We start from the raw sequence: 18,560 nt of genomic DNA, 5'->3' as shown, positions 1-18,560 counted from the left end.
GTAGAGATCATCCTCACCAAAAATCAACCCATTCCAAAACTTCTAACCCATGTAGGACAAAAAACGTTTGTTAAAGTGTGTGGTAAAACTTAGGGTGCTGAACATTTCCCATATATATATATATATAGGGTCCCGTTCGGCACCCTAAGTTTTACCACACACTTTAACAAATGCGTTTTGTCTTACATGGGTTAGAAGTTTCGGAATGAGCTGATTTTTGGTGAGGATGATCTCTATGGTGAGGAGATCATCCTCACCAAAAATCAGCTCATTCCAAAACTTCTAACCCCATCAAAATTGATTTACAAAAAATGGACGGTCCACGATTTTTCAACGTGTAAACATGGGGCTAAACATTTCGGAATGGGCTGATTTTTGGGGAGGATGATCTTCTAATCATAGAGATCATCCTCACCAAAAATCAGCCCATTCCAAAACTTCTAACCCATGTAGGACAAAAAACGTTTGTTAAAGTATGTGGTAAAACTTAGGGTGCTGAACATTTCCCATATATATATATATATATATATATGGGTCCTGTTCGGCACCCTAAGTTTTACCACACACTTTAACAACGCGTTTTGTCTTACATGGGTTAGAAGTTTCGGAATGAGCTGATTTTTGGTGAGGATGATCTCTATGGTGAGGAGATCATCCTCACCAAAAATCAGCCCATTCCAAAACTTCTAACCCCATCAAAATTGATTTACAAAAAATGGACGGTCCACAATTTTTCAACGTGTAAACATGGGGCTAAACATTTCGGAATGGGCTGATTTTTGGGGAGGATGATCTTCTAATCATAGAGATCATCCTCACCCAAAATCAGCCCATTCCAAAACTTCTAACCCATGATATATATATATATATATATATATATATATGGGAAATGTTCAGCACTCTAAGTTTTACCACACACTTTAACAACGTTTTTTGTCCTACATGGGTTAGAAGTTTTGGAATGGGCTGATTTTGGGTGAGGATGATCTCTATGATTAGAAGATCATCTTCCCCAAAAATCAGCCCATTCCGAAACTTCTAACCCATGTAGGACAAAACACGTTTGTTAAAGTGTGTGGTAAAACTTAGGGTGCCGAACGGGACCCATATATATATAGGGGGGCGTTCAATGGCCAACTTTTTGGCAAAACATTTTTCAAAACATGAGTTAGAGCTTTTGGAATGGGCTGATTTTTGACAAGGATGATCTCTACGGTGAGGAGATCATCATCACCAAAAATCAGCCCATTCCAAAACTTCTAACCTCATCAAAAACAGTTTACAAAAAATGGACGGTTCACGATTTTTCAGCTGGTAAACATGGGTTAGAAGTTTTGGAATGGGCTGATTTTTGGTGAGGATAATCTACTCACCGTAGAGATCATCCTCACCAAAAATCAGCCCATTCCAAAACCTCTAACCCATGTTTTGAAAAATGTTTTGCCAAAAAGTTTGCGAAAAAATTTGCCCTTGAACGCTACCCATATATATATATATATAACTTTGTTAAGGAAGCTCCACGTGGAGGAAGGAGAAAGGTCGTGGTATCTTTCCTAGAGACTCATTCATTATTTGATTCCCTCATGAGTCAAACTCAAAAGGGTTCCACCAGAAAAAAAAAACTATAATCATATTTGAAGTGACAAATGGATGTATTTTAACATTTATTAGATTGGCTTACTTATTGTTTATATAAGTTTCTTTAAATATAGGAGAATATGACCTCACTACACTCACTGTAATATCGATTCCCACAATGTTTTTTATTTTACTCTCTCTCTCTCTCACTCTCACTCTCACCATCTAAAGCATTGGTTGTGGAGATTTTGGTGGTAATTTCAAAGAATAAAAAACCAACACAACAGACACAAAAAGGTAAGTTTGTCGACTTATTTAGTATTTTATGTGACAATTTTTCAACCCTTGTGGTGTCTTACTCACCACATTGTAAACTCAGCCTCAGGTGGTGATATCTCATTATTAGTTTTGAGAAATATCTGACTTAAAGTAGTTATTTTCTTAGACTAACAATAAAATAAGTTATTAATATTCTTTTGGATTATATATAATCTTCTTTTTGTTGTATTTAATTCTCAATAATTAGATATAAAGCAATGTTAGAAGGAAAACTGTTTAAATAATAGAAGGTTTAGAGAATGATTGAATGTTAAAAGTAGAAAAGATTTTAGTTATATATTCTTCTTCTGTTCATCAACCTGGTTCTCATATTAAAAGTTCTTTTTTCATCATTCATTAATATGTCGTGCTATAGTAAATATTTGCAATAGATTTGATCCTTGTCTGAAAAAATAAATAAATGTGAAACAAACGACTTGAAAGAATATTAAGGATCACATGAGTTCCCTAAATGGATGAAAATGACTCCCCCCACCCCTCCCCTCTAAAAACTCCTCTCAAATTGTCCTGACGTGATTATACATAGAATCGTAGATTTTTTCCTTGGGATATACAATTGCACACCCTCATAAATATGTACAATAAAATATCTTGAGAAAAAATCTATGGCTCTATGTCATCACGTCAGGAGATTTTGACAGAGGAGGAGTTAGAAAATCACGACTCTTTTGCTCATATCTCAATGAAAAACATCTATGATTTTGTACAAATATCCACGTCAGCAATGTATAAAACAATGTGAATTTCAATGTCACTTTAGCATTTTCCAATCTTAAAAGTTGACATTGAGAGTTAATTGCAATGATTTGAGAATTCACCCAGTAGTAGCTAAGAATTCAGCTCCAATATTTTCTCAATTTAGATTGTGCTTGGGGTACTAGATACATATTTTCTCAAAAGGCTTTGTGATCCACCAAGATTAAGCAGTATAGATCTATGGCTATTAGTATGATTTCCTTATTTATTATTTTTGAAAATAAAAGATGTTTGCACACTATGTGAAAACTGAGGCTCGTGAATTTTAGGAATCTAATTTCAATGGTCCAAGGTCATTGATGGCTTAAAGCCAAGCCGTCGAATTTCACCCATCCTCCATTAATTTGACGGTTTCAACCCGTTGAAAGGAAAAAAAAAATTTTGACAATGAAAAATTCAACATTTTGGTCTGTCGAATTTTATGAAATTCGACACTCCAAGGCCATTGAATATGAGCTTTTTACGTGTTGCGGCAAAAATGGAATATTTGATTTTCTATCAATATATTCAAATATTATTGTACGATGATAATGATCATCAGTTGTTTTCAGGGGTGGGGCTAGTAAGGAGCTGGTGGGGGCAATTGCCCCCATAGAACTTTGAGACACCCCTATATTTTCAAGTAATTACATGTCTCATTTGTCCTCACTCCCTCACCTCTCTCCCCATTTGCCCCTACACCCCTCACCTCCCTCCAAATTTTACCCCCCCCTCCCCCCTCCCCCCTCCTTTAATTTTTTGTTGATGACATTCCCTTTTGATCGGGCCTTCTCATATGTTAATTGAAAATGACCTAAATATCCTTTTTTCAATTTTTAATAAATAAAAAAAAACCTCTAAATTTCTCCCTAAAACCATTCATCTTCAAGTTCTTCAACTATACGACTAACCATAGTTTACCCCCACTTCAAGAAAATCCTGGCTCCGCCCCTGGTTGTTTTCTTATGTTGTGTTCTAAGGTGTTTAATTAACTCCCACTTAATACTTAGTTATAATTCTCAAATCATAAGTACAAATTTTAGTTTCTTAATGAATGAGGTTTAGTCTCTCCTTCATGATAGGTATTTAGGTTTTTTCTTTAATTAATTAATTTATTTATTATTGGAAAATTTGGTTTTAATGAGTTCAGTAACTCAGTGCTTAGTGAAATTAAACCTAATTTTTTAATAAACTTATTTCTATTTCCATATGTCACCATCTGGTTGGTTCATTGACAGTTGGACAATTTAATTTTGGAAGACTGTTTTATTTGTAGAAAATTGTTGCGTCCAACTGTCAACAAACCAACGAGACTGTGACATAGGGAAGGAGAGTACAAGTTATGACAGCAATAAGTCACTTTGTTTATGTTTTTCTTTATTTTTTATTTAAAAGAGGTAACTGATTAATTTCCCATATAACCCATATTTCTCCACGTGTCACTGTTACATTGACTTGTTGATGAGATAGGTGAGTCAATTAAATATATTCCATTATTAAATATTTTATTTTTTATTCTATAAAATTTTAATTATTTATTATTTTATATTTTTCCTAAAAAAAATATTAATAAATCACAAAACTCAAATTAGTTTCCCATTGGACTTGGCCAAATTCCAACCCACTCCATTTGCATCAAGTGAGTTTTAGTATTAGGTGTTGTGGTACGAGCCTCCTTCTATGAAGGGAGAACTCTAGAGCTCGAGTCCCTGGACACCCATAAGAATTTATTTAGACTTATTTGATATGTGTGATTTGTGGGACTTTGCATGTGCATCCAAAGGATTTGGGCGAGATATGATGTTCTAAGAGATCAATTATCTCATCTTGTCAGTCAGGCTTACAAGTTAGGATACCCAATCAAATAAATAATAATAATAATAATAAAAAACTTAAAATACAATCAAACTTGACTTGACTCGAATGAGTTTCGACTTGTGAGGACCAGATTTATGACATAGCTGTATTATTTATGGATGTAGCTTCCAAGCAAAATCCAAGCTTAACTAATTTTACAAAAATAAATTGAAGAAAATGAACCTGACCAATTCAAGCTTAAATTCACACATTAAAAAAAAAAAAAAAGGAAGAAAAAAAGATCGCTTCATAGAATAAAGAAACAAGGAGGAAAATGGAAATGAAAAAGGTCTCCTTTGCTAGGTCAAACAAATATATATTTTCAAAATTGGACCCAAAAAACATATATCATTCCCTCCTTTTCTCTCTCTCTCTCTCTGAAGCCGAAATTTAAAAAGAACAAAGAGCTAAAAACAAGCATTAAAGACCCATTCAGCCTTCCTCTCCCATTTCAGGATCTTCTCATCTCTCTTATAAATAGTAATTAACACAAGAGAAGCTAATTATCCAGTCTACACTGAGATTAAGCAACAAACAAAGAAGAGAAAAAGACTTCTTATATTTTTACAAACAAAAGAAGAAAAATGGCAAGAAAGAGGAAGGCTAGTGAGGAGGTAGAAGAGAAAGATTGCATCAATGAAAACATAAGATGGGAAGAAATGGTTAATGGGGAAGCATCAATAGGAGGAGCCCGTCGAGCTCGGAAGCGATTCGTGGGGGTCCGACAGCGGCCATCTGGACGATGGGTTGCCGAAATCAAAGACACCATACAGAAAATAAGGGTGTGGTTGGGCACCTTTGACACGGCCGAAGAAGCTGCTAGAGCCTATGATGAGGCTGCTTGCATGCTCCGTGGTGCCAACACCCGAACCAACTTTTGGCCTTGCTCATCGTCATCTTCTTCTTCTCCTGCTCTTCCAACAAAGATCACTAATCTTCTCCTTCATAGGCTCAAAGCCCGAAATAATTCGACTTCTCCTACTACTACTTCTTTGCCTATAAATCAACAGCAGCATCAACTACAACAACAACAACTATATAGAGAACCCACAACAGAAGAAACACAAGACACCCAATTCACTGATTTCTTTAGTGATGAACATGATGAGTCCACCACCAATTTTAACAACAACATCTACAACAACGTCACCACTAGTACTGATTTCATGAATGAAAGCCTAGAATCCGATTTTGTTAAACAAGACGATAGTGAAGTAAGAGAATTGGATTCGAACTATAATTGGGGTGGTGATGTGAATCAGAATTCGGATAGTAACGATGCTAACTGTGTGGGGTCAGGTGAGGAAGATCAGGGGGAAGTAGAAGATGATATTGATTTAGGGATCATGGATTTTCAATTCATGGACCTTGTTGGGTCGTCTTGTTATTATTCTCCATTCGAGATCGCTGAAGAGATCGTGGAGCCAATGGAGGAAGAGAACGATATTGGAGATGAGTCATCGATGCTTAGAGCGGTGATGAAGAGAATGAAGTACGAGAGAAAGTTCTCGGCTTCTTTATATGCCTTCAATGGGATCTCTGAGTGCTTAAAATTGAAGCTTGGATCAGGAAAGGAGAACAAAAGAGGAAGGTTTGATAACTTAACCAATCTCAGAAATGCTTGCAATAACAATCAAGACGAGGAAAAGAAAAGGGAGGAAGATGTAGTGGTGTTGAAGCAGGAGAATTTGCAAACCTCATCAGCTGATATAATTTCTTCTTCTTTGAGCGACGACAGCGAATTATCCCTTTGGAGCTCTCTTGATCTCCCTCCCATCTGCTTTGTTAATTAGTTGATAGAGAGGGTCCTAATTGATTCATGATATCTCATACTACAGTTTAAATTAGACTCTTATAACTTTATTCATGTGGATTTCTTGATTTATGATATGGAACAAATGGTATGTAATGTTGATTAACAAGTGAGATGTAATGTTAATTCTCCACCAAAGCAAATTTATCTTTTCATAATTATGGCACTTAAATTCTATCTCTAATGTGTAGTAGATTAGACTTTTAATTTCTAAGATCATTAGTGGAAAGAATATTGGATTCTTGACAATGTATCCCTAATATTGGGATCATGAATCCTATTAATTTCGTCATTCGATTCTATCCAAAGTCATGTACGTCTTTGTTAAGGCATGTACTTCGAATCTATTCTTACTACATCGATCCATGTCATCTACAACATGCAATTGGGAAATGTTGTAATTTTATTTTTTCCTCGTTGTTTGCATTGATTATTTTCTATCATAAGATCAGAACTTATAATCACTAATCAAATTTATTGTGCTTTAATGTGTAACCTATTTTCTGAATTAAACATCTTATAGAGGAAATTGAACTATAAAAAAAGAAGTTTATCCATGTATTGGATTAGAAATTAAAGAGAATTAAAAAAAAAGAGGAATTTTATTTAATAAGATAATTTTTAAGTCCTTGTGATTAAAGTATACCAGTATAAAGGAAATCACATTGAAAAATTAATTATATGAAGAACCCTTTTGTAACTTTGTTGTGAAGTTGATCCCACTAATTATAATTGTTTCTTGTTCATCTTGCAAATAATTCCGAGCCTTTTAGCCTTCCCCCATGTTATAGTTGTTGAAGAGCATGTTTATATATAAATCTTTTACCATTAGCTACCTAAGGTCTGATTAATCATTTTGCCTTGTATTAGGCAATTTCCTTAGAAAATGGAAACTAAATTTCATTTTCGATCCCTTTGGTCGACACATCAATTTTCCATGTTCATTTGGATTTTGAACGTTTTAGATTTCTAGCATTTATAATGAATGATTTTCTAGGTACTTCGGAGTTATGTTGATGGATTATTGCAGCTGAATCGATGACGATTATGGAATATCTTGGGAAGAACATAGAAGATTGGAAACCAAATGAAGCCAGTGTCATATTAGGGATTGATAAAGGGTCTATTTTTGCAATTTAAGGTTGTCATGTAGGTAATTAATGTGTGGTGTGTCTTGGTCTATTTAGAAAAACAATTATATTTTTTTCTTGATAATTAAACAAGCAAGATAGTGGTTAGTAATTAGTAGGTGAAAGTGGTGGTTTTGAATCCAAAAACTCGTATCAACACTCACAGACTTTAATCAACTTCATATAGAAATACACAGAGTTAATTGTTGTAGTATGTAGCTTATATTAAGTGGAACACGTATATAGAGAAAGCAGGCTAATGCTGAGAGTGAAGCGGAGTGAAATGACGACATTTGCGTTTTTGGGATGTAATTTACTATTTTATTGCCAAGGATGATTAATAGGTTGGGGGTGCAGGGGTAATGCCCCCTCGGTACGGTACAAAAGAATTATTGAAATTTTCTAAGACTTCTTGTACGGATAGGGTTTATTATAAATTCATATGATGTAACTCTAATTTTACATATAGTGAAAATTCAACCCCTCGCTCCTATGAATGTAGGCACGCCGTCAAATCATGTTAAATATGTGTGTGTGTGTGTATGTGTTTTTTTTTTTTTCTCTTTTCCGTACTATTCATCATAATTGCCGCACATAGCACAACATTAATAAAATTGATCTCTCTCTAATGATCCATGGAAGTTCATAAACATTATATACACACACTTATTGGATGGGGGATAACCCCCACACTCTTAGTTCTAGCTAGTCCAACATCACTATTGAATTATAGGTTTAAAAAGAGCTGAAGACAGCCCATCAGTCTTTCTTGTTTTTTTGTATTCTCTAAGAGCACGAAGCACCAATCGAGAGCTGGCCGTCAGGTTTGAATCTCAAGCACTTTTAGAGAAGACTATATCGCTTCATGTACAAGATTATGATGCAAATTATTAAGCTTTTTATCATAAGTTAGGGGTGTTTTCTTTGTCATGAAGTTAACTTTTAATTCTGAAAATGAGAAGATTATAATGATGATAGGAAAGACCATAAGTTAAATTGATTCTACTATTGAAGCACGCCTGATTATCATTAAAGTTGCTAAAATTCATGATTCTATATTTTTCATGATTTTTTATTCTAGAACGCATAAACAATCAGGATCATATAATTGAGCCTAAGAGATCTCTATACTTAAAACATCTAATTTTGGTCATAATGATGTTGATAAGTAAATTAAATTGATCAAATTTTTTATGCATGATTTATATATGATACCAAAAAGTTGATGTAATACCTACATGATGATCCATGTAGGAATACCTTGCAAGATTGCGTCTAGAGATAGATCATATTTCATACTCAGTTTTTTCGAGTTATTTTCTCCATAAAGATTGGATATTGCACTTTTGACTATGTTAAAGATTTGTTATATGCCTAAAGCAAAGATCATTTATTCTACCTTCTAGAATAAATTCTATATAATTTAAAAAAGAGTCGTGATTATCTGACTCTATTTTTTAAACGCTTTTTGTACACTCCCTTCATAGAACAATATAGATCATTTGCTTTGAGTATACGAGGACAACGATTTATGATTTTGTGAATTACCGGGTCAAAGAGCGTACAAAAAGAGCGTTAGATTATCACGATTCTTTCAAAAATCATAGATGTGGTCCATGAGTAATATTTTGTTGAGTGGAAGTTCATTTGCATGTTTCTTTACAAAATAGGTATATAATTTACTGTACATGTTAACTTCAAGTTTTTGAAATTTTCCCTTAGAACAGGCAACTATACGTCCAAATGCCCAATATATTAGTATGGGTGAGAATAATTGTACCTACTTTTGAGATATCTACATCTACTTAGAAGTTGTACCCCTGGAAATTAAAACAAATTTGTTAATATACCCACATGGTATGTGCACCAACTTAACACATTTTGTTATCAGCCACGATTGAACTTCTTCACAACTTGTCTTCATCATTGTCCAGAGAAAACTTCATTACAAACCATCTTTATCTTTAACTAAGAGTTGCTCTAAACCTTGCAAAGCATAAAACTTAGAAACATTTTTGTTTGTTTATCATTTCTACTATTTTACTGTGATTGTAATGGAGAAGAATGATTGAAAAATTAGGATAAATATACGAATTGATTTAGATCAGGATACGTTAAAACTATAATGCACAACATTTAAATGCTTAATAAACATTGACAAACATTTTTAAAGAGTATTGCAAACATAAAATTGTTGATAAAGTGTTAAATCTATAAAATAAAATAAAATAAAAATCATTTTTTCATTTGTTTCTGTCGACTTGAAAGATTTACATGTGTTAAGCCATGTTGATAGGACACGGGCAACATGGCTTAAGTCATGTCAGACAAGTCCTGTAGACACAAAAAATTTCTATACGACGTGAAACATGAAAAGAAAATTGATAAATACATGAAAAAATACAAATTTTATTTACAACTTTTGAATTATCTTATTTACACCTCTGTTGTTGTTGAAAGTCTATGCATATCCATTTTTTACTATCTCAATTGCTCGAAGTGAACCAACAAATAAAATTGTTCCTCATAGTTCCATCCTAGAGCATCTTTTGGGTCAAACCTTGACCCAGGCAACTGTCATAGTTTGACCGAGTCAAGTAAATTTGAACAGCAAAATTAAATGGGTTTAACGTGGACTCCACCCCAGAACGATGCCTTGAACAATCTACTACTCTCCACTTTACAATATTTTAGTGTCCCATCAATGCATCCCAACCATATATGTTTATCCTTTGCAGAGAAAATAAAATTACTGTTTTAGGCTTTTAGCAACCACACTTAGAGGACACCACAGTTAATATCACGTCATGTCTTGGTCCAAATTAGTGATGATCATTGGGATTCTAAAACACAAATCGTGAGGTCCATCCAATGGTATTAGCTCAATTGAAGGAAACAAAAGAAGGCCACCATACACAGTGGATGGACAACCCCTTCCCTTGCCATCCCATCCCAGTCCACTACCATTAAATATGTAGGCTAAAGGAGGGTTTGAAAGTAAAATTAACAAGGAGACAAGAAAACAGTGGTTTTGTACTCTGTTTGAGGAGGATGGATACCTTCTACAGATTTAGAATATCTTTTACCACTAATAATACTAAAAGGAGTAACCACATGTTTTTCATATGAGAGAGAGAGAGAGAGAGAGAGAGAGAGGTCTAAAAGTGGTTTAGAGTCTAATATAAAAAAATATAATACAAATACAAAGTATTTAAAGTCATAAAGGTTTTTCATGTCATGGTGTGTTCATATATACATGTCCATGGCTTTATGAACCAATTTTTGGGGTTAGATCAAGTTCTATTTGATTCCGACGTGTCAAATCAGATTTAAAAATGGGGTGATTAACATAAGCATATGTGTATTAGAGGTTGAGAAAAGAGTTACGTTGGATTCCCTAAATACAGTATGAGTTGTGTTGGATTGACCTCGAGATTGGACTTCACATCACACATCTTGATGTGAAAGTATATGAGAATCAAAGACACTTTTCACTTGTATCTCGAGGAAAGCGTCTATGGTTCTCATACACTTTATTGTCAAGGTATGCCATGTGAGGTTTAATCTTAAGGTCACTTCAGCATTATTCATATAATAATACCTTTTAAAGAAGATCCTATTAAAATGTGCACTCTCAAGAGAAAAAAAAAACCTCTTTTCTATTAATTAATAATCTCTCTTTAATCAACGATGAATCGTTGTTTCACATTGACTATTTTCCATTATTGGGAAAATTGCACCTAAACCCATGACGTCAAAGTTACATTGCAATAGACTTCCATCATTCATAATCTCATAGAAAGGTAATTAAGTGACACTATCCAAATAAATATTTTTGGAAGACATCACTACCGATTTGATATAACGTTTTATTGGCTCTACCAGACTCCATGATGAGTGAGATGTAGTAGAGATGGAATTTACAAATAGTATAGTTATGCCACCTATTATTTCCTCACCCACCTATTATTTGCTCATATGGGTGTGATCATACTTATCTTGGTTATTCAGTTTAATTCAAAGTTTATGGGTCCAAGCCCTAGATGTCGACCTTGAAATTAAGAGAAAATTTTCTAAAGAGAATATATTGGGTATTATTATAAGTAGGTCCAGCTATTTGCACCCACCATTTATGTTCAATGCACCTACCTTCCTCTCAAACATCCCATCCCAAATGGTAGGTGCAAATATCCTGGCCCAAGTAGGTCCAGGTTATTTATTTTTCTTTTAGAGATAAATATGGAGAGAACGATTTAATTTTTGAATAATGGGTTTCTAACATACGTCCTATCATAGAATCGTAGATCATTTGCCTTAAGATACGCAGAATCATAAATCTTTTTCTTATGTATCCCAAGGCAAATGATGTACAATTATGTGGTGAGGACGTATGTCAAAGAGAGGCATTCGATTATCACAACTCTTAATTTTTAGTTGAATAACTTATTCAAATAATATGCAATCCTTCCCACATTAATCAAGATTCTATTGAATGAGAAATATGATATTAACATGGTTTTAATACTTGGTAATCCCAATCATCTCATCAACAATGAGTCAAACTATTTAAATCAATTTACAATTACTCATTAATATATATTTATCTTTAGATAATAATAATTTAAGTCAAAAAATTTATTTGATATAGATACCAAAAATTTAAACTAATTAAAACAAAAGTAAATATTTTACATAAAAAAATGTTATATAATCGAGTTGCCCTTAAAGACAACTTGAGTGATCATGATTGTCATCATTGCTCCCTAATGCATCTAATAGTCAAAAATCAAATTTATATATCTTGAATCGAATTGGAGACTGATCACTAAGGAAATATAGAAGAAATGATTGAATTACAATATAATCTTGTTGAACTAATCAAAGGCAGCATTTGTTTTGGGGACATTGAAATCTCAACTCTCAACTCCCAAGCCTTGACCACCATTAACTATTCAATCCTTCCATGCTCTTTTTGACTTCAAGTTGTGTTGAAAATTGTTAGATATGTCTTGTGGTGACAATGACCATAAGAAAAATATTAAATACTCTTAAATCTCTTGCACATATATATACATAATTCCAAATAAATAAAACCTCTATTGAGTATGATCTGTTTCTTTCTTTTAAGGTAACCCACAGTCAGCAACGAAACTTTTCAATTGGAATTTATTCCTCTTCCCCCAGCCCTTGTTCAAATCTTCCCAAAAACTAAAAGCCAAAACCAACATCTTTTAAACTACAAACACCAAACCAAATCAACCCATCTCTCTCTCTCTCTCTCTCTGCTGCAATTACTACTGTTGCTGCTCTTAACCCCCACACAGCTCAGCAACAAAAACCCATATCTTTTCTTGCCTTCATCTCTCTTTACTCACATATGCTCATCATCTCTATTTCTTTTCCTCTGTTTCTATCTCAACCAAATCATGGAAGAAACAGAAGACTCCAAAACTAACAAGAAATGCAATTCCAAAGCCAGATATTGCAGAGGGAGGACAGATCCTCATCAACATCAGCATCATCAGTTGCTACAACGTTCATTTCATAATGGGTTCTTTTACCAAAACAGATACCAAACATACCCAGCTCTTCTTCCTCTACCTATTTCTCCTCCAATAATACCTTTTCAATTACCTACAATACCACCTGTCCATCAAAACCAGAACTTTAGATCAAAAACCCATTTTCAAAAATCTTCATGGAAGCAAAAGAATCATCCCCAAGCCTCCTCCTCGGATACCCAGACCCCAGTTTTCTCTGTTTCACAAGGTAAGCATCTATCTTATGTATCCTCTTCTTTATTTGCTCTGCTTTTCATTTTTGTTGTTTTTAAGTGTGTCTATGGTGAGAGATTATTGACTAATGGAGACAAACTAATAGCTATTTTCAAGTAAAACACAAACTTGAACCTTTTTTGGGATAACTCACAAGAACAGATTGGGGTACTTTTTGGTTTTTGGTGGAGAATACAACTGTCTGTTGTTATGTGTTTGTAAGTTGGAATCATTTATACTTAGAGAAACCCAACTGCCAAAAAACTAATCTTTTTTTGTGAAATTCTAGCTTGAGAATCTTAAACTTTTTATGTTCTTGATTCTATGGAATTAGTGGTTATTTTTTCCTTTTTATCTGCAGCAGTGTTTTCTTTTAGCTTACTTTTATGTTTCCACATATATTTAAGCAGCTTCAGAGAGGCTACAAGAGAAAATCAATTTGCCCGTTAGAGGAGATGATGAAGGGGGGACCATACTTGCTTCACCAAAGGCACTAGTGGCAGTGAAGAGACCAGACTCAGGAGGCCTGGATGGGTCTGTAATTAGCCTTCTTGCTAATCATTTTCCTGTCCATTTCGATTCCTCCCAACGAATTTTCCATTACGATGTTGATATCTCTCCATACCCTTCCAAAGAAATTGCTCGAATAATTAAGCAAAAATTGGTAGAGGACAATCAAGAAGTCCTCTCCGGTGCTCTTCCGGCCTTTGATGGCCGAAAGAATCTTTATAGCCCGGTTGAATTCCAGGATGACAAGCTCGAGTTTTTCATTAGCCTTCCAATCCTTACAGCCAAGTCATTCATGCCCTTGGGCGAAACCGACGAAATGGCGGAGAAGCAACAACAACAACACAAACTCTTCCGTGTAAACATCAAGCTTGTTTCGAAGCTTGATGGACGAGAATTGAGTAGGTATCTGAGTAAGGAGGAGGACTGGACCCCACTTCCTCAGGATTATCTCCATGCCTTGGATGTTGTCCTTCGAGAGGGTCCGACGGAGAAGTGTATACCTGTTGGGAGGTCTCTCTATTCAAGCTCAATGGGAGGTGTTAAAGATATTGGGGGAGGAGCGGTTGGTTTGAGAGGATTCTTTCAGAGCCTTAGACCAACCCAACAAGGCCTTGCCCTCAATGTGGACTTCTCCGTGACAGCTTTCCACGAGAGCATTGGTATAATTTCCTATTTGCAGAAGCGGCTTGAGTTCCTTCATGACCTTCCTCAGAGGAAAACAAGAGGCTTGGTGGGGGAAGAGAAGAAAGAAGTTGAGAAGGCCTTGAAGAACATCAAGGTCTTTGTTTGCCATCGAGAAACCAACCAAAGATACCAAGTTTTCAGCTTAACTGATGAACCTACTGAGAATCTTTGGTTCAGGGACAGAGATGGAAGCAATCTGAAACTTGTAGATTACTTCAAAGATCACTACAACCATGATATACAATATAGAAATCTGCCATGTTTGCAGATTAGTAGAAGTAAGCCATGTTATCTCCCCATGGAACTCTGCATGGTCTGTGAAGGCCAGAAGTTTCTTGGGAAGCTCTCGGACGATCAGACAGCAAAGATACTTAAAATGGGCTGCCAGAAACCGAGGGAACGAAAAGCCATTATTAATGGAGTGATGGAAGGATCTGTTGGGCCGACAAGGTAATTTTACAAATTTTTAGAAGGGTTGATCCACCTTAGAAAATTTCTTCTTTCCATTTTTTTTATTAGTCTATATTGAGTACAACTTCAGATTTCAAGGTACATTCTTTTTTCTCTGCAGCAGTGATCGTGGAAGAGAATTCAAGCTTCATGTTTCTCGGGAGATGACCCAATTGAATGGGAGAGTCCTTCAACCTCCAAAGTTGAAGCTCGGGAGTGGTGGCCATGTAACAGATCTAATCCCATCCCGCCACGACCGACAGTGGAACTTTCTAGAAAGCCATGTTTTTGAAGGCACTAGAATTGAAAGGTGGGCGCTAATAAGTTTCGGGGGCACCACAGAACAGAGATCCTACATTCCAAGATTTATAAACCAACTATCTCAAAGGTGTGAGCAACTCGGTATATTTCTTAACAAGAACACGATCCTTAGCCCCCAATTCGAAGCAATCCAAGTTCTTAACAATGTCACTCTTTTGGAATCGAAGCTAAAGAAAATTCACAGGGCGGCATCTAGCAACCTACAACTTCTAATATGTGTGATGGAGAGAAAGCATAGAGGGTATGCAGATTTGAAACGAATTGCCGAGACAAATGTTGGGATCCTGAGTCAGTGCTGCTTGTACTCCAATCTCAGCAAACTAAGTTCACAATTTCTGGCTAATTTATCTCTCAAGATCAATGCCAAGGTTGGGGGAAGCACTGTGGCTTTGTACAACTCATTTCCTTCTCAAATTCCTAGGCTTTTTGGGCCCGATGATTCAGCGATCTTCTTGGGTGCTGATGTCACTCATCCACATCCACTTGATGATTTCAGCCCCTCGATTGCAGCTGTCGTGGGCAGTATGAACTGGCCGGCATCTAACAAGTATATTTCGAGAATGAGATCCCAAACCCATCGACAAGAAATCATCCAAGACCTCGGGGAAATGGTAGGAGAACTACTTGAAGAATTCTACCAGGAATTGAAAATACTCCCCAAGAGAATTATATTCTTTAGAGATGGAGTAAGTGAGACCCAATTCTATAAAGTGCTTCAAGAGGAATTACAATCCATAAGAGCCGCTTGTTCAAGGTTCCCTAAGTATAAGCCTACCATCACTTTTGCAGTAGTTCAAAAGCGGCACCACACTAGATTGTTCTTGAAAGAGACCGAACCATCTTCACCCACGATGCAATTCTTCAATGAGAACATATCCCCAGGGACAGTTGTGGATACAGTGATTACTCACCCAAGGGAGTTTGATTTCTATCTTTGTAGCCATTGGGGTATGAAGGGGACAAGTCGGCCTACTCATTACCATGTATTGTGGGACGAGAACAACTTCACTTCCGACGAACTACAGAAGCTAGTACATAATCTATGCTACACATTTGTGAGGTGCACAAAACCCGTTTCTTTGGTTCCTCCTGCCTACTATGCCCATCTCGCAGCCTACAGGGGCAGGCTTTACGTCGATAAGGCAGACTCCATGGGATCAGTCAGAACGGCTGCCTCAATCTCCCGAGCTTCTCCTCCATTGAAGGCTACACCATTGCCAAAACTAAGTGAGAACATTAAGAAGCTCATGTTCTATTGCTGATTTTTTTTTTCTCGCTTTTGCATGAGAAAATTTAGTTTTGGTTTTAGTACAGAATTCGTTAAGGTCCTTTTACCATGTCATGTATTTTTGAATTCTATGTATGATATCCTCACACATATATCAACACAAGAAGAATACAAACCCATGTTACAAGGAAATTGTTACTCATATGGATTAAAAAAAGACAAGTCTGGAGGTTTGTAACTCAAACTAGCTCCTAGTCTCCAACTCCATTTTTTGTTTATTCGTCTTGTGCACGTGAATTCATAGATCGAATCACAAAGGCAATAAAATAAGAGAACACACACACACACATGCGAAGATTTGAGAAACGAATTACAGCCATGTATTTTGCCATAAACTTCTCTTAGACATCTCAAAACTAGTTTTCCTTGTTCAATTTCGCTTTCCCATAACTCTAAAAGCAATTACAATACAAATGTACACGACATCCTACCGAGTAGGCATTGGGAAACAAAAACTAAGACGACCCAACGAGTCTCCAATACAATATAACACGAGGGAGAAAAAAATATAGAATTGAAACTGTATTTTCCTCTATTCCATGCTCTACCCAATCCAATTAACCCGTTCATCAACATCTCTCTTTTTTAATTTTTCTTTTATATCCAAAAATCCATTGACCCGAGCCAAGCTCCGATTCTTTTTGCTGCATCAACAATTAACAAAGAATCTGACTATTAAATTGATTATATCAAAATTGAAATATAGTGGGAGGATGTGTCTTACATGAAGAGGGTGAAACCAAAAAAGAGAAAGGAAAAAGAAGAGATTGAAAATGTAGTTTCTTTTATTTTATATATTATTAAAATATTAATATATTTAATTATTTAAATAAAAGAAAAAAAATCCGGGTAGAAGAGATAATATTATGCTTAAATAAAGAGTGTTACACTTTCATACAAACCTGAAAAAAATGAATATAAAAAAATGGTATTTTGTAATAAATATTATTATTATAAATAAAAATTATGTTTTTTTCTTTATGAAATTTAATTTTGTCCAAATGAAATTCCAAATTATACTAACTTTTGATGGATTGGACACCTCCATGCACATAACATGTTCACGTGTGAGTGATAAAGATCTGTTGACAGAGAGTCTCATAACCTATTTATCTGATCTGCCATATTTAGTGATATATTTAGCACAGAATAGTAAAAGCTTTGCTCAAGTGATGTTACCATTCATAAAGGAAACTAACAAAAGAGGGATAGAGATGCACTAAACCATTAATGAAGTCTGACTTTGGTTGCAACTTCTCTTTTTGTCTCTCATCCACACAGCCTTTATTAGCTTTTATGGTTTATGTTAAACTCTTGAGGGCCTTAACTTTTCTCTCTCTCTCTGTTACAGAGAGGGCCACAGATGTTAGCATTAACAGTTAGGCTTTGGCACAACTTTAAAGTACTGCACGGCTAAGGAAAAGAGACATAAATAAGGGAAGTGGGGGCTTATTTCCTCGAGATTCGTGAAAAGCGAATCCTACAGGATCATTGAACAGAGAGTGCATTTTGTCTGCTGGAGCGACTTTTCTCTTGTTCCTTAGTGATTGGATTTATTGACTGAAAAGTAGGAGGGAACCCAGACGAGTTTGGCAACCTAACATGCCCAATCTAACTAAATCTTTCAAAGGGTCGTGTGGGGACCATGTAGACTGCCACGTTGGCCTAATAACCCCTTAACTCCCTCTACACTTGATGACGTTGATCAGCATTTTCTTTTAAATAAAATAAAAACATATATATATATATATATATATATATATATAGGGTCCCGTTCAGCAACAAACATTTTGGCAAAACATTTTTCAAAACATGGGTTAGAGGTTTTGGAATGGACTGATTTTTGGTGAGGATGATCTCTACGGTGAGGAGATCATCCTCACCAAAAATCAGCCCACTCCAAAACTTCTAGCCCCAATTTACAAGTTGAAAAATCGTGGACCATCCATTTTTTGTAAACCATTTTTTAGGGGGTTAGAAGTTTTGGAATGGGCTGATTTTTGGTGATGATGATCTCCTCACCGTAAAGATCATCCTCACCAAAAATCAGCCCATTCCAAAACCTCTAACCCATGTTTTGA

General features: G+C 35.4%; 2 protein-coding genes across 4 annotated transcripts; both read left to right on the top strand.

Annotated features, from left to right (window-relative positions):
* The first annotated feature begins 4,966 nt into the window (after positions 1-4,966).
* On the top strand, positions 4,967-6,450 carry LOC147399124 (ethylene-responsive transcription factor ERN1-like). The gene has a single exon (XM_086449039.1). The coding sequence runs from the start codon at positions 5,094-5,096 to the stop codon at positions 6,300-6,302; it is 1,209 nt and encodes a 402-aa protein (XP_086305165.1). The 5' UTR covers positions 4,967-5,093; the 3' UTR covers positions 6,303-6,450.
* Positions 6,451-12,501: 6,051 nt separating this feature from the next.
* On the top strand, positions 12,502-16,765 carry AGO7 (Argonaute family protein). Of its 3 annotated transcripts, none has more exons than XM_086448562.1 (3): positions 12,502-13,221; positions 13,634-14,870; positions 14,995-16,765. In XM_086448562.1, exons 1-3 carry the CDS (start codon positions 12,879-12,881, stop codon positions 16,451-16,453), a joined length of 3,039 nt encoding a protein of 1,012 aa, XP_086304688.1. In that variant the 5' UTR covers positions 12,502-12,878; the 3' UTR covers positions 16,454-16,765. The 3 variants fall into 3 exon arrangements, with proteins under 3 accessions (XP_086304688.1, XP_086304686.1, XP_086304687.1); XM_086448560.1 differs by having other exon boundaries at positions 12,520-13,221; positions 14,992-16,759; XM_086448561.1 differs by having other exon boundaries at positions 12,527-13,221; positions 13,637-14,870; positions 14,992-16,756.
* Positions 16,766-18,560: the final 1,795 nt, after the last annotated feature.

Source organism: Akebia trifoliata, chromosome 7 (assembly GCF_017979445.1).
Source record: "Akebia trifoliata isolate Shusen 1 chromosome 7, ASM1797944v1, whole genome shotgun sequence".
Classification (NCBI taxonomy): domain Eukaryota; kingdom Viridiplantae; phylum Streptophyta; class Magnoliopsida; order Ranunculales; family Lardizabalaceae; genus Akebia; species Akebia trifoliata.
The sequence above is the reverse complement of the archived record's forward strand: the minus strand, read 5'-3'. Positions and strand labels throughout refer to the sequence as shown.

Bases quoted from the DNA above. Each gene is read 5' to 3' on its own strand.
- LOC147399124 (XM_086449039.1), top strand. From the start codon at position 5,094: ATGGCAAGAAAGAGGAAGGCTAGTGAGGAGGTAGAAGAGAAAGATTGC.
- AGO7 (XM_086448560.1), top strand. From the start codon at position 12,879: ATGGAAGAAACAGAAGACTCCAAAACTAACAAGAAATGCAATTCCAAA. The intron at 13,222-13,633 runs GTAAGCATCTAT...CATATATTTAAG, and splicing joins AGTTTTCTCTGTTTCACAAG to CAGCTTCAGAGAGGCTACAA. The intron at 14,871-14,991 runs GTAATTTTACAA...TTTTCTCTGCAG, and splicing joins GGATCTGTTGGGCCGACAAG to CAGTGATCGTGGAAGAGAAT.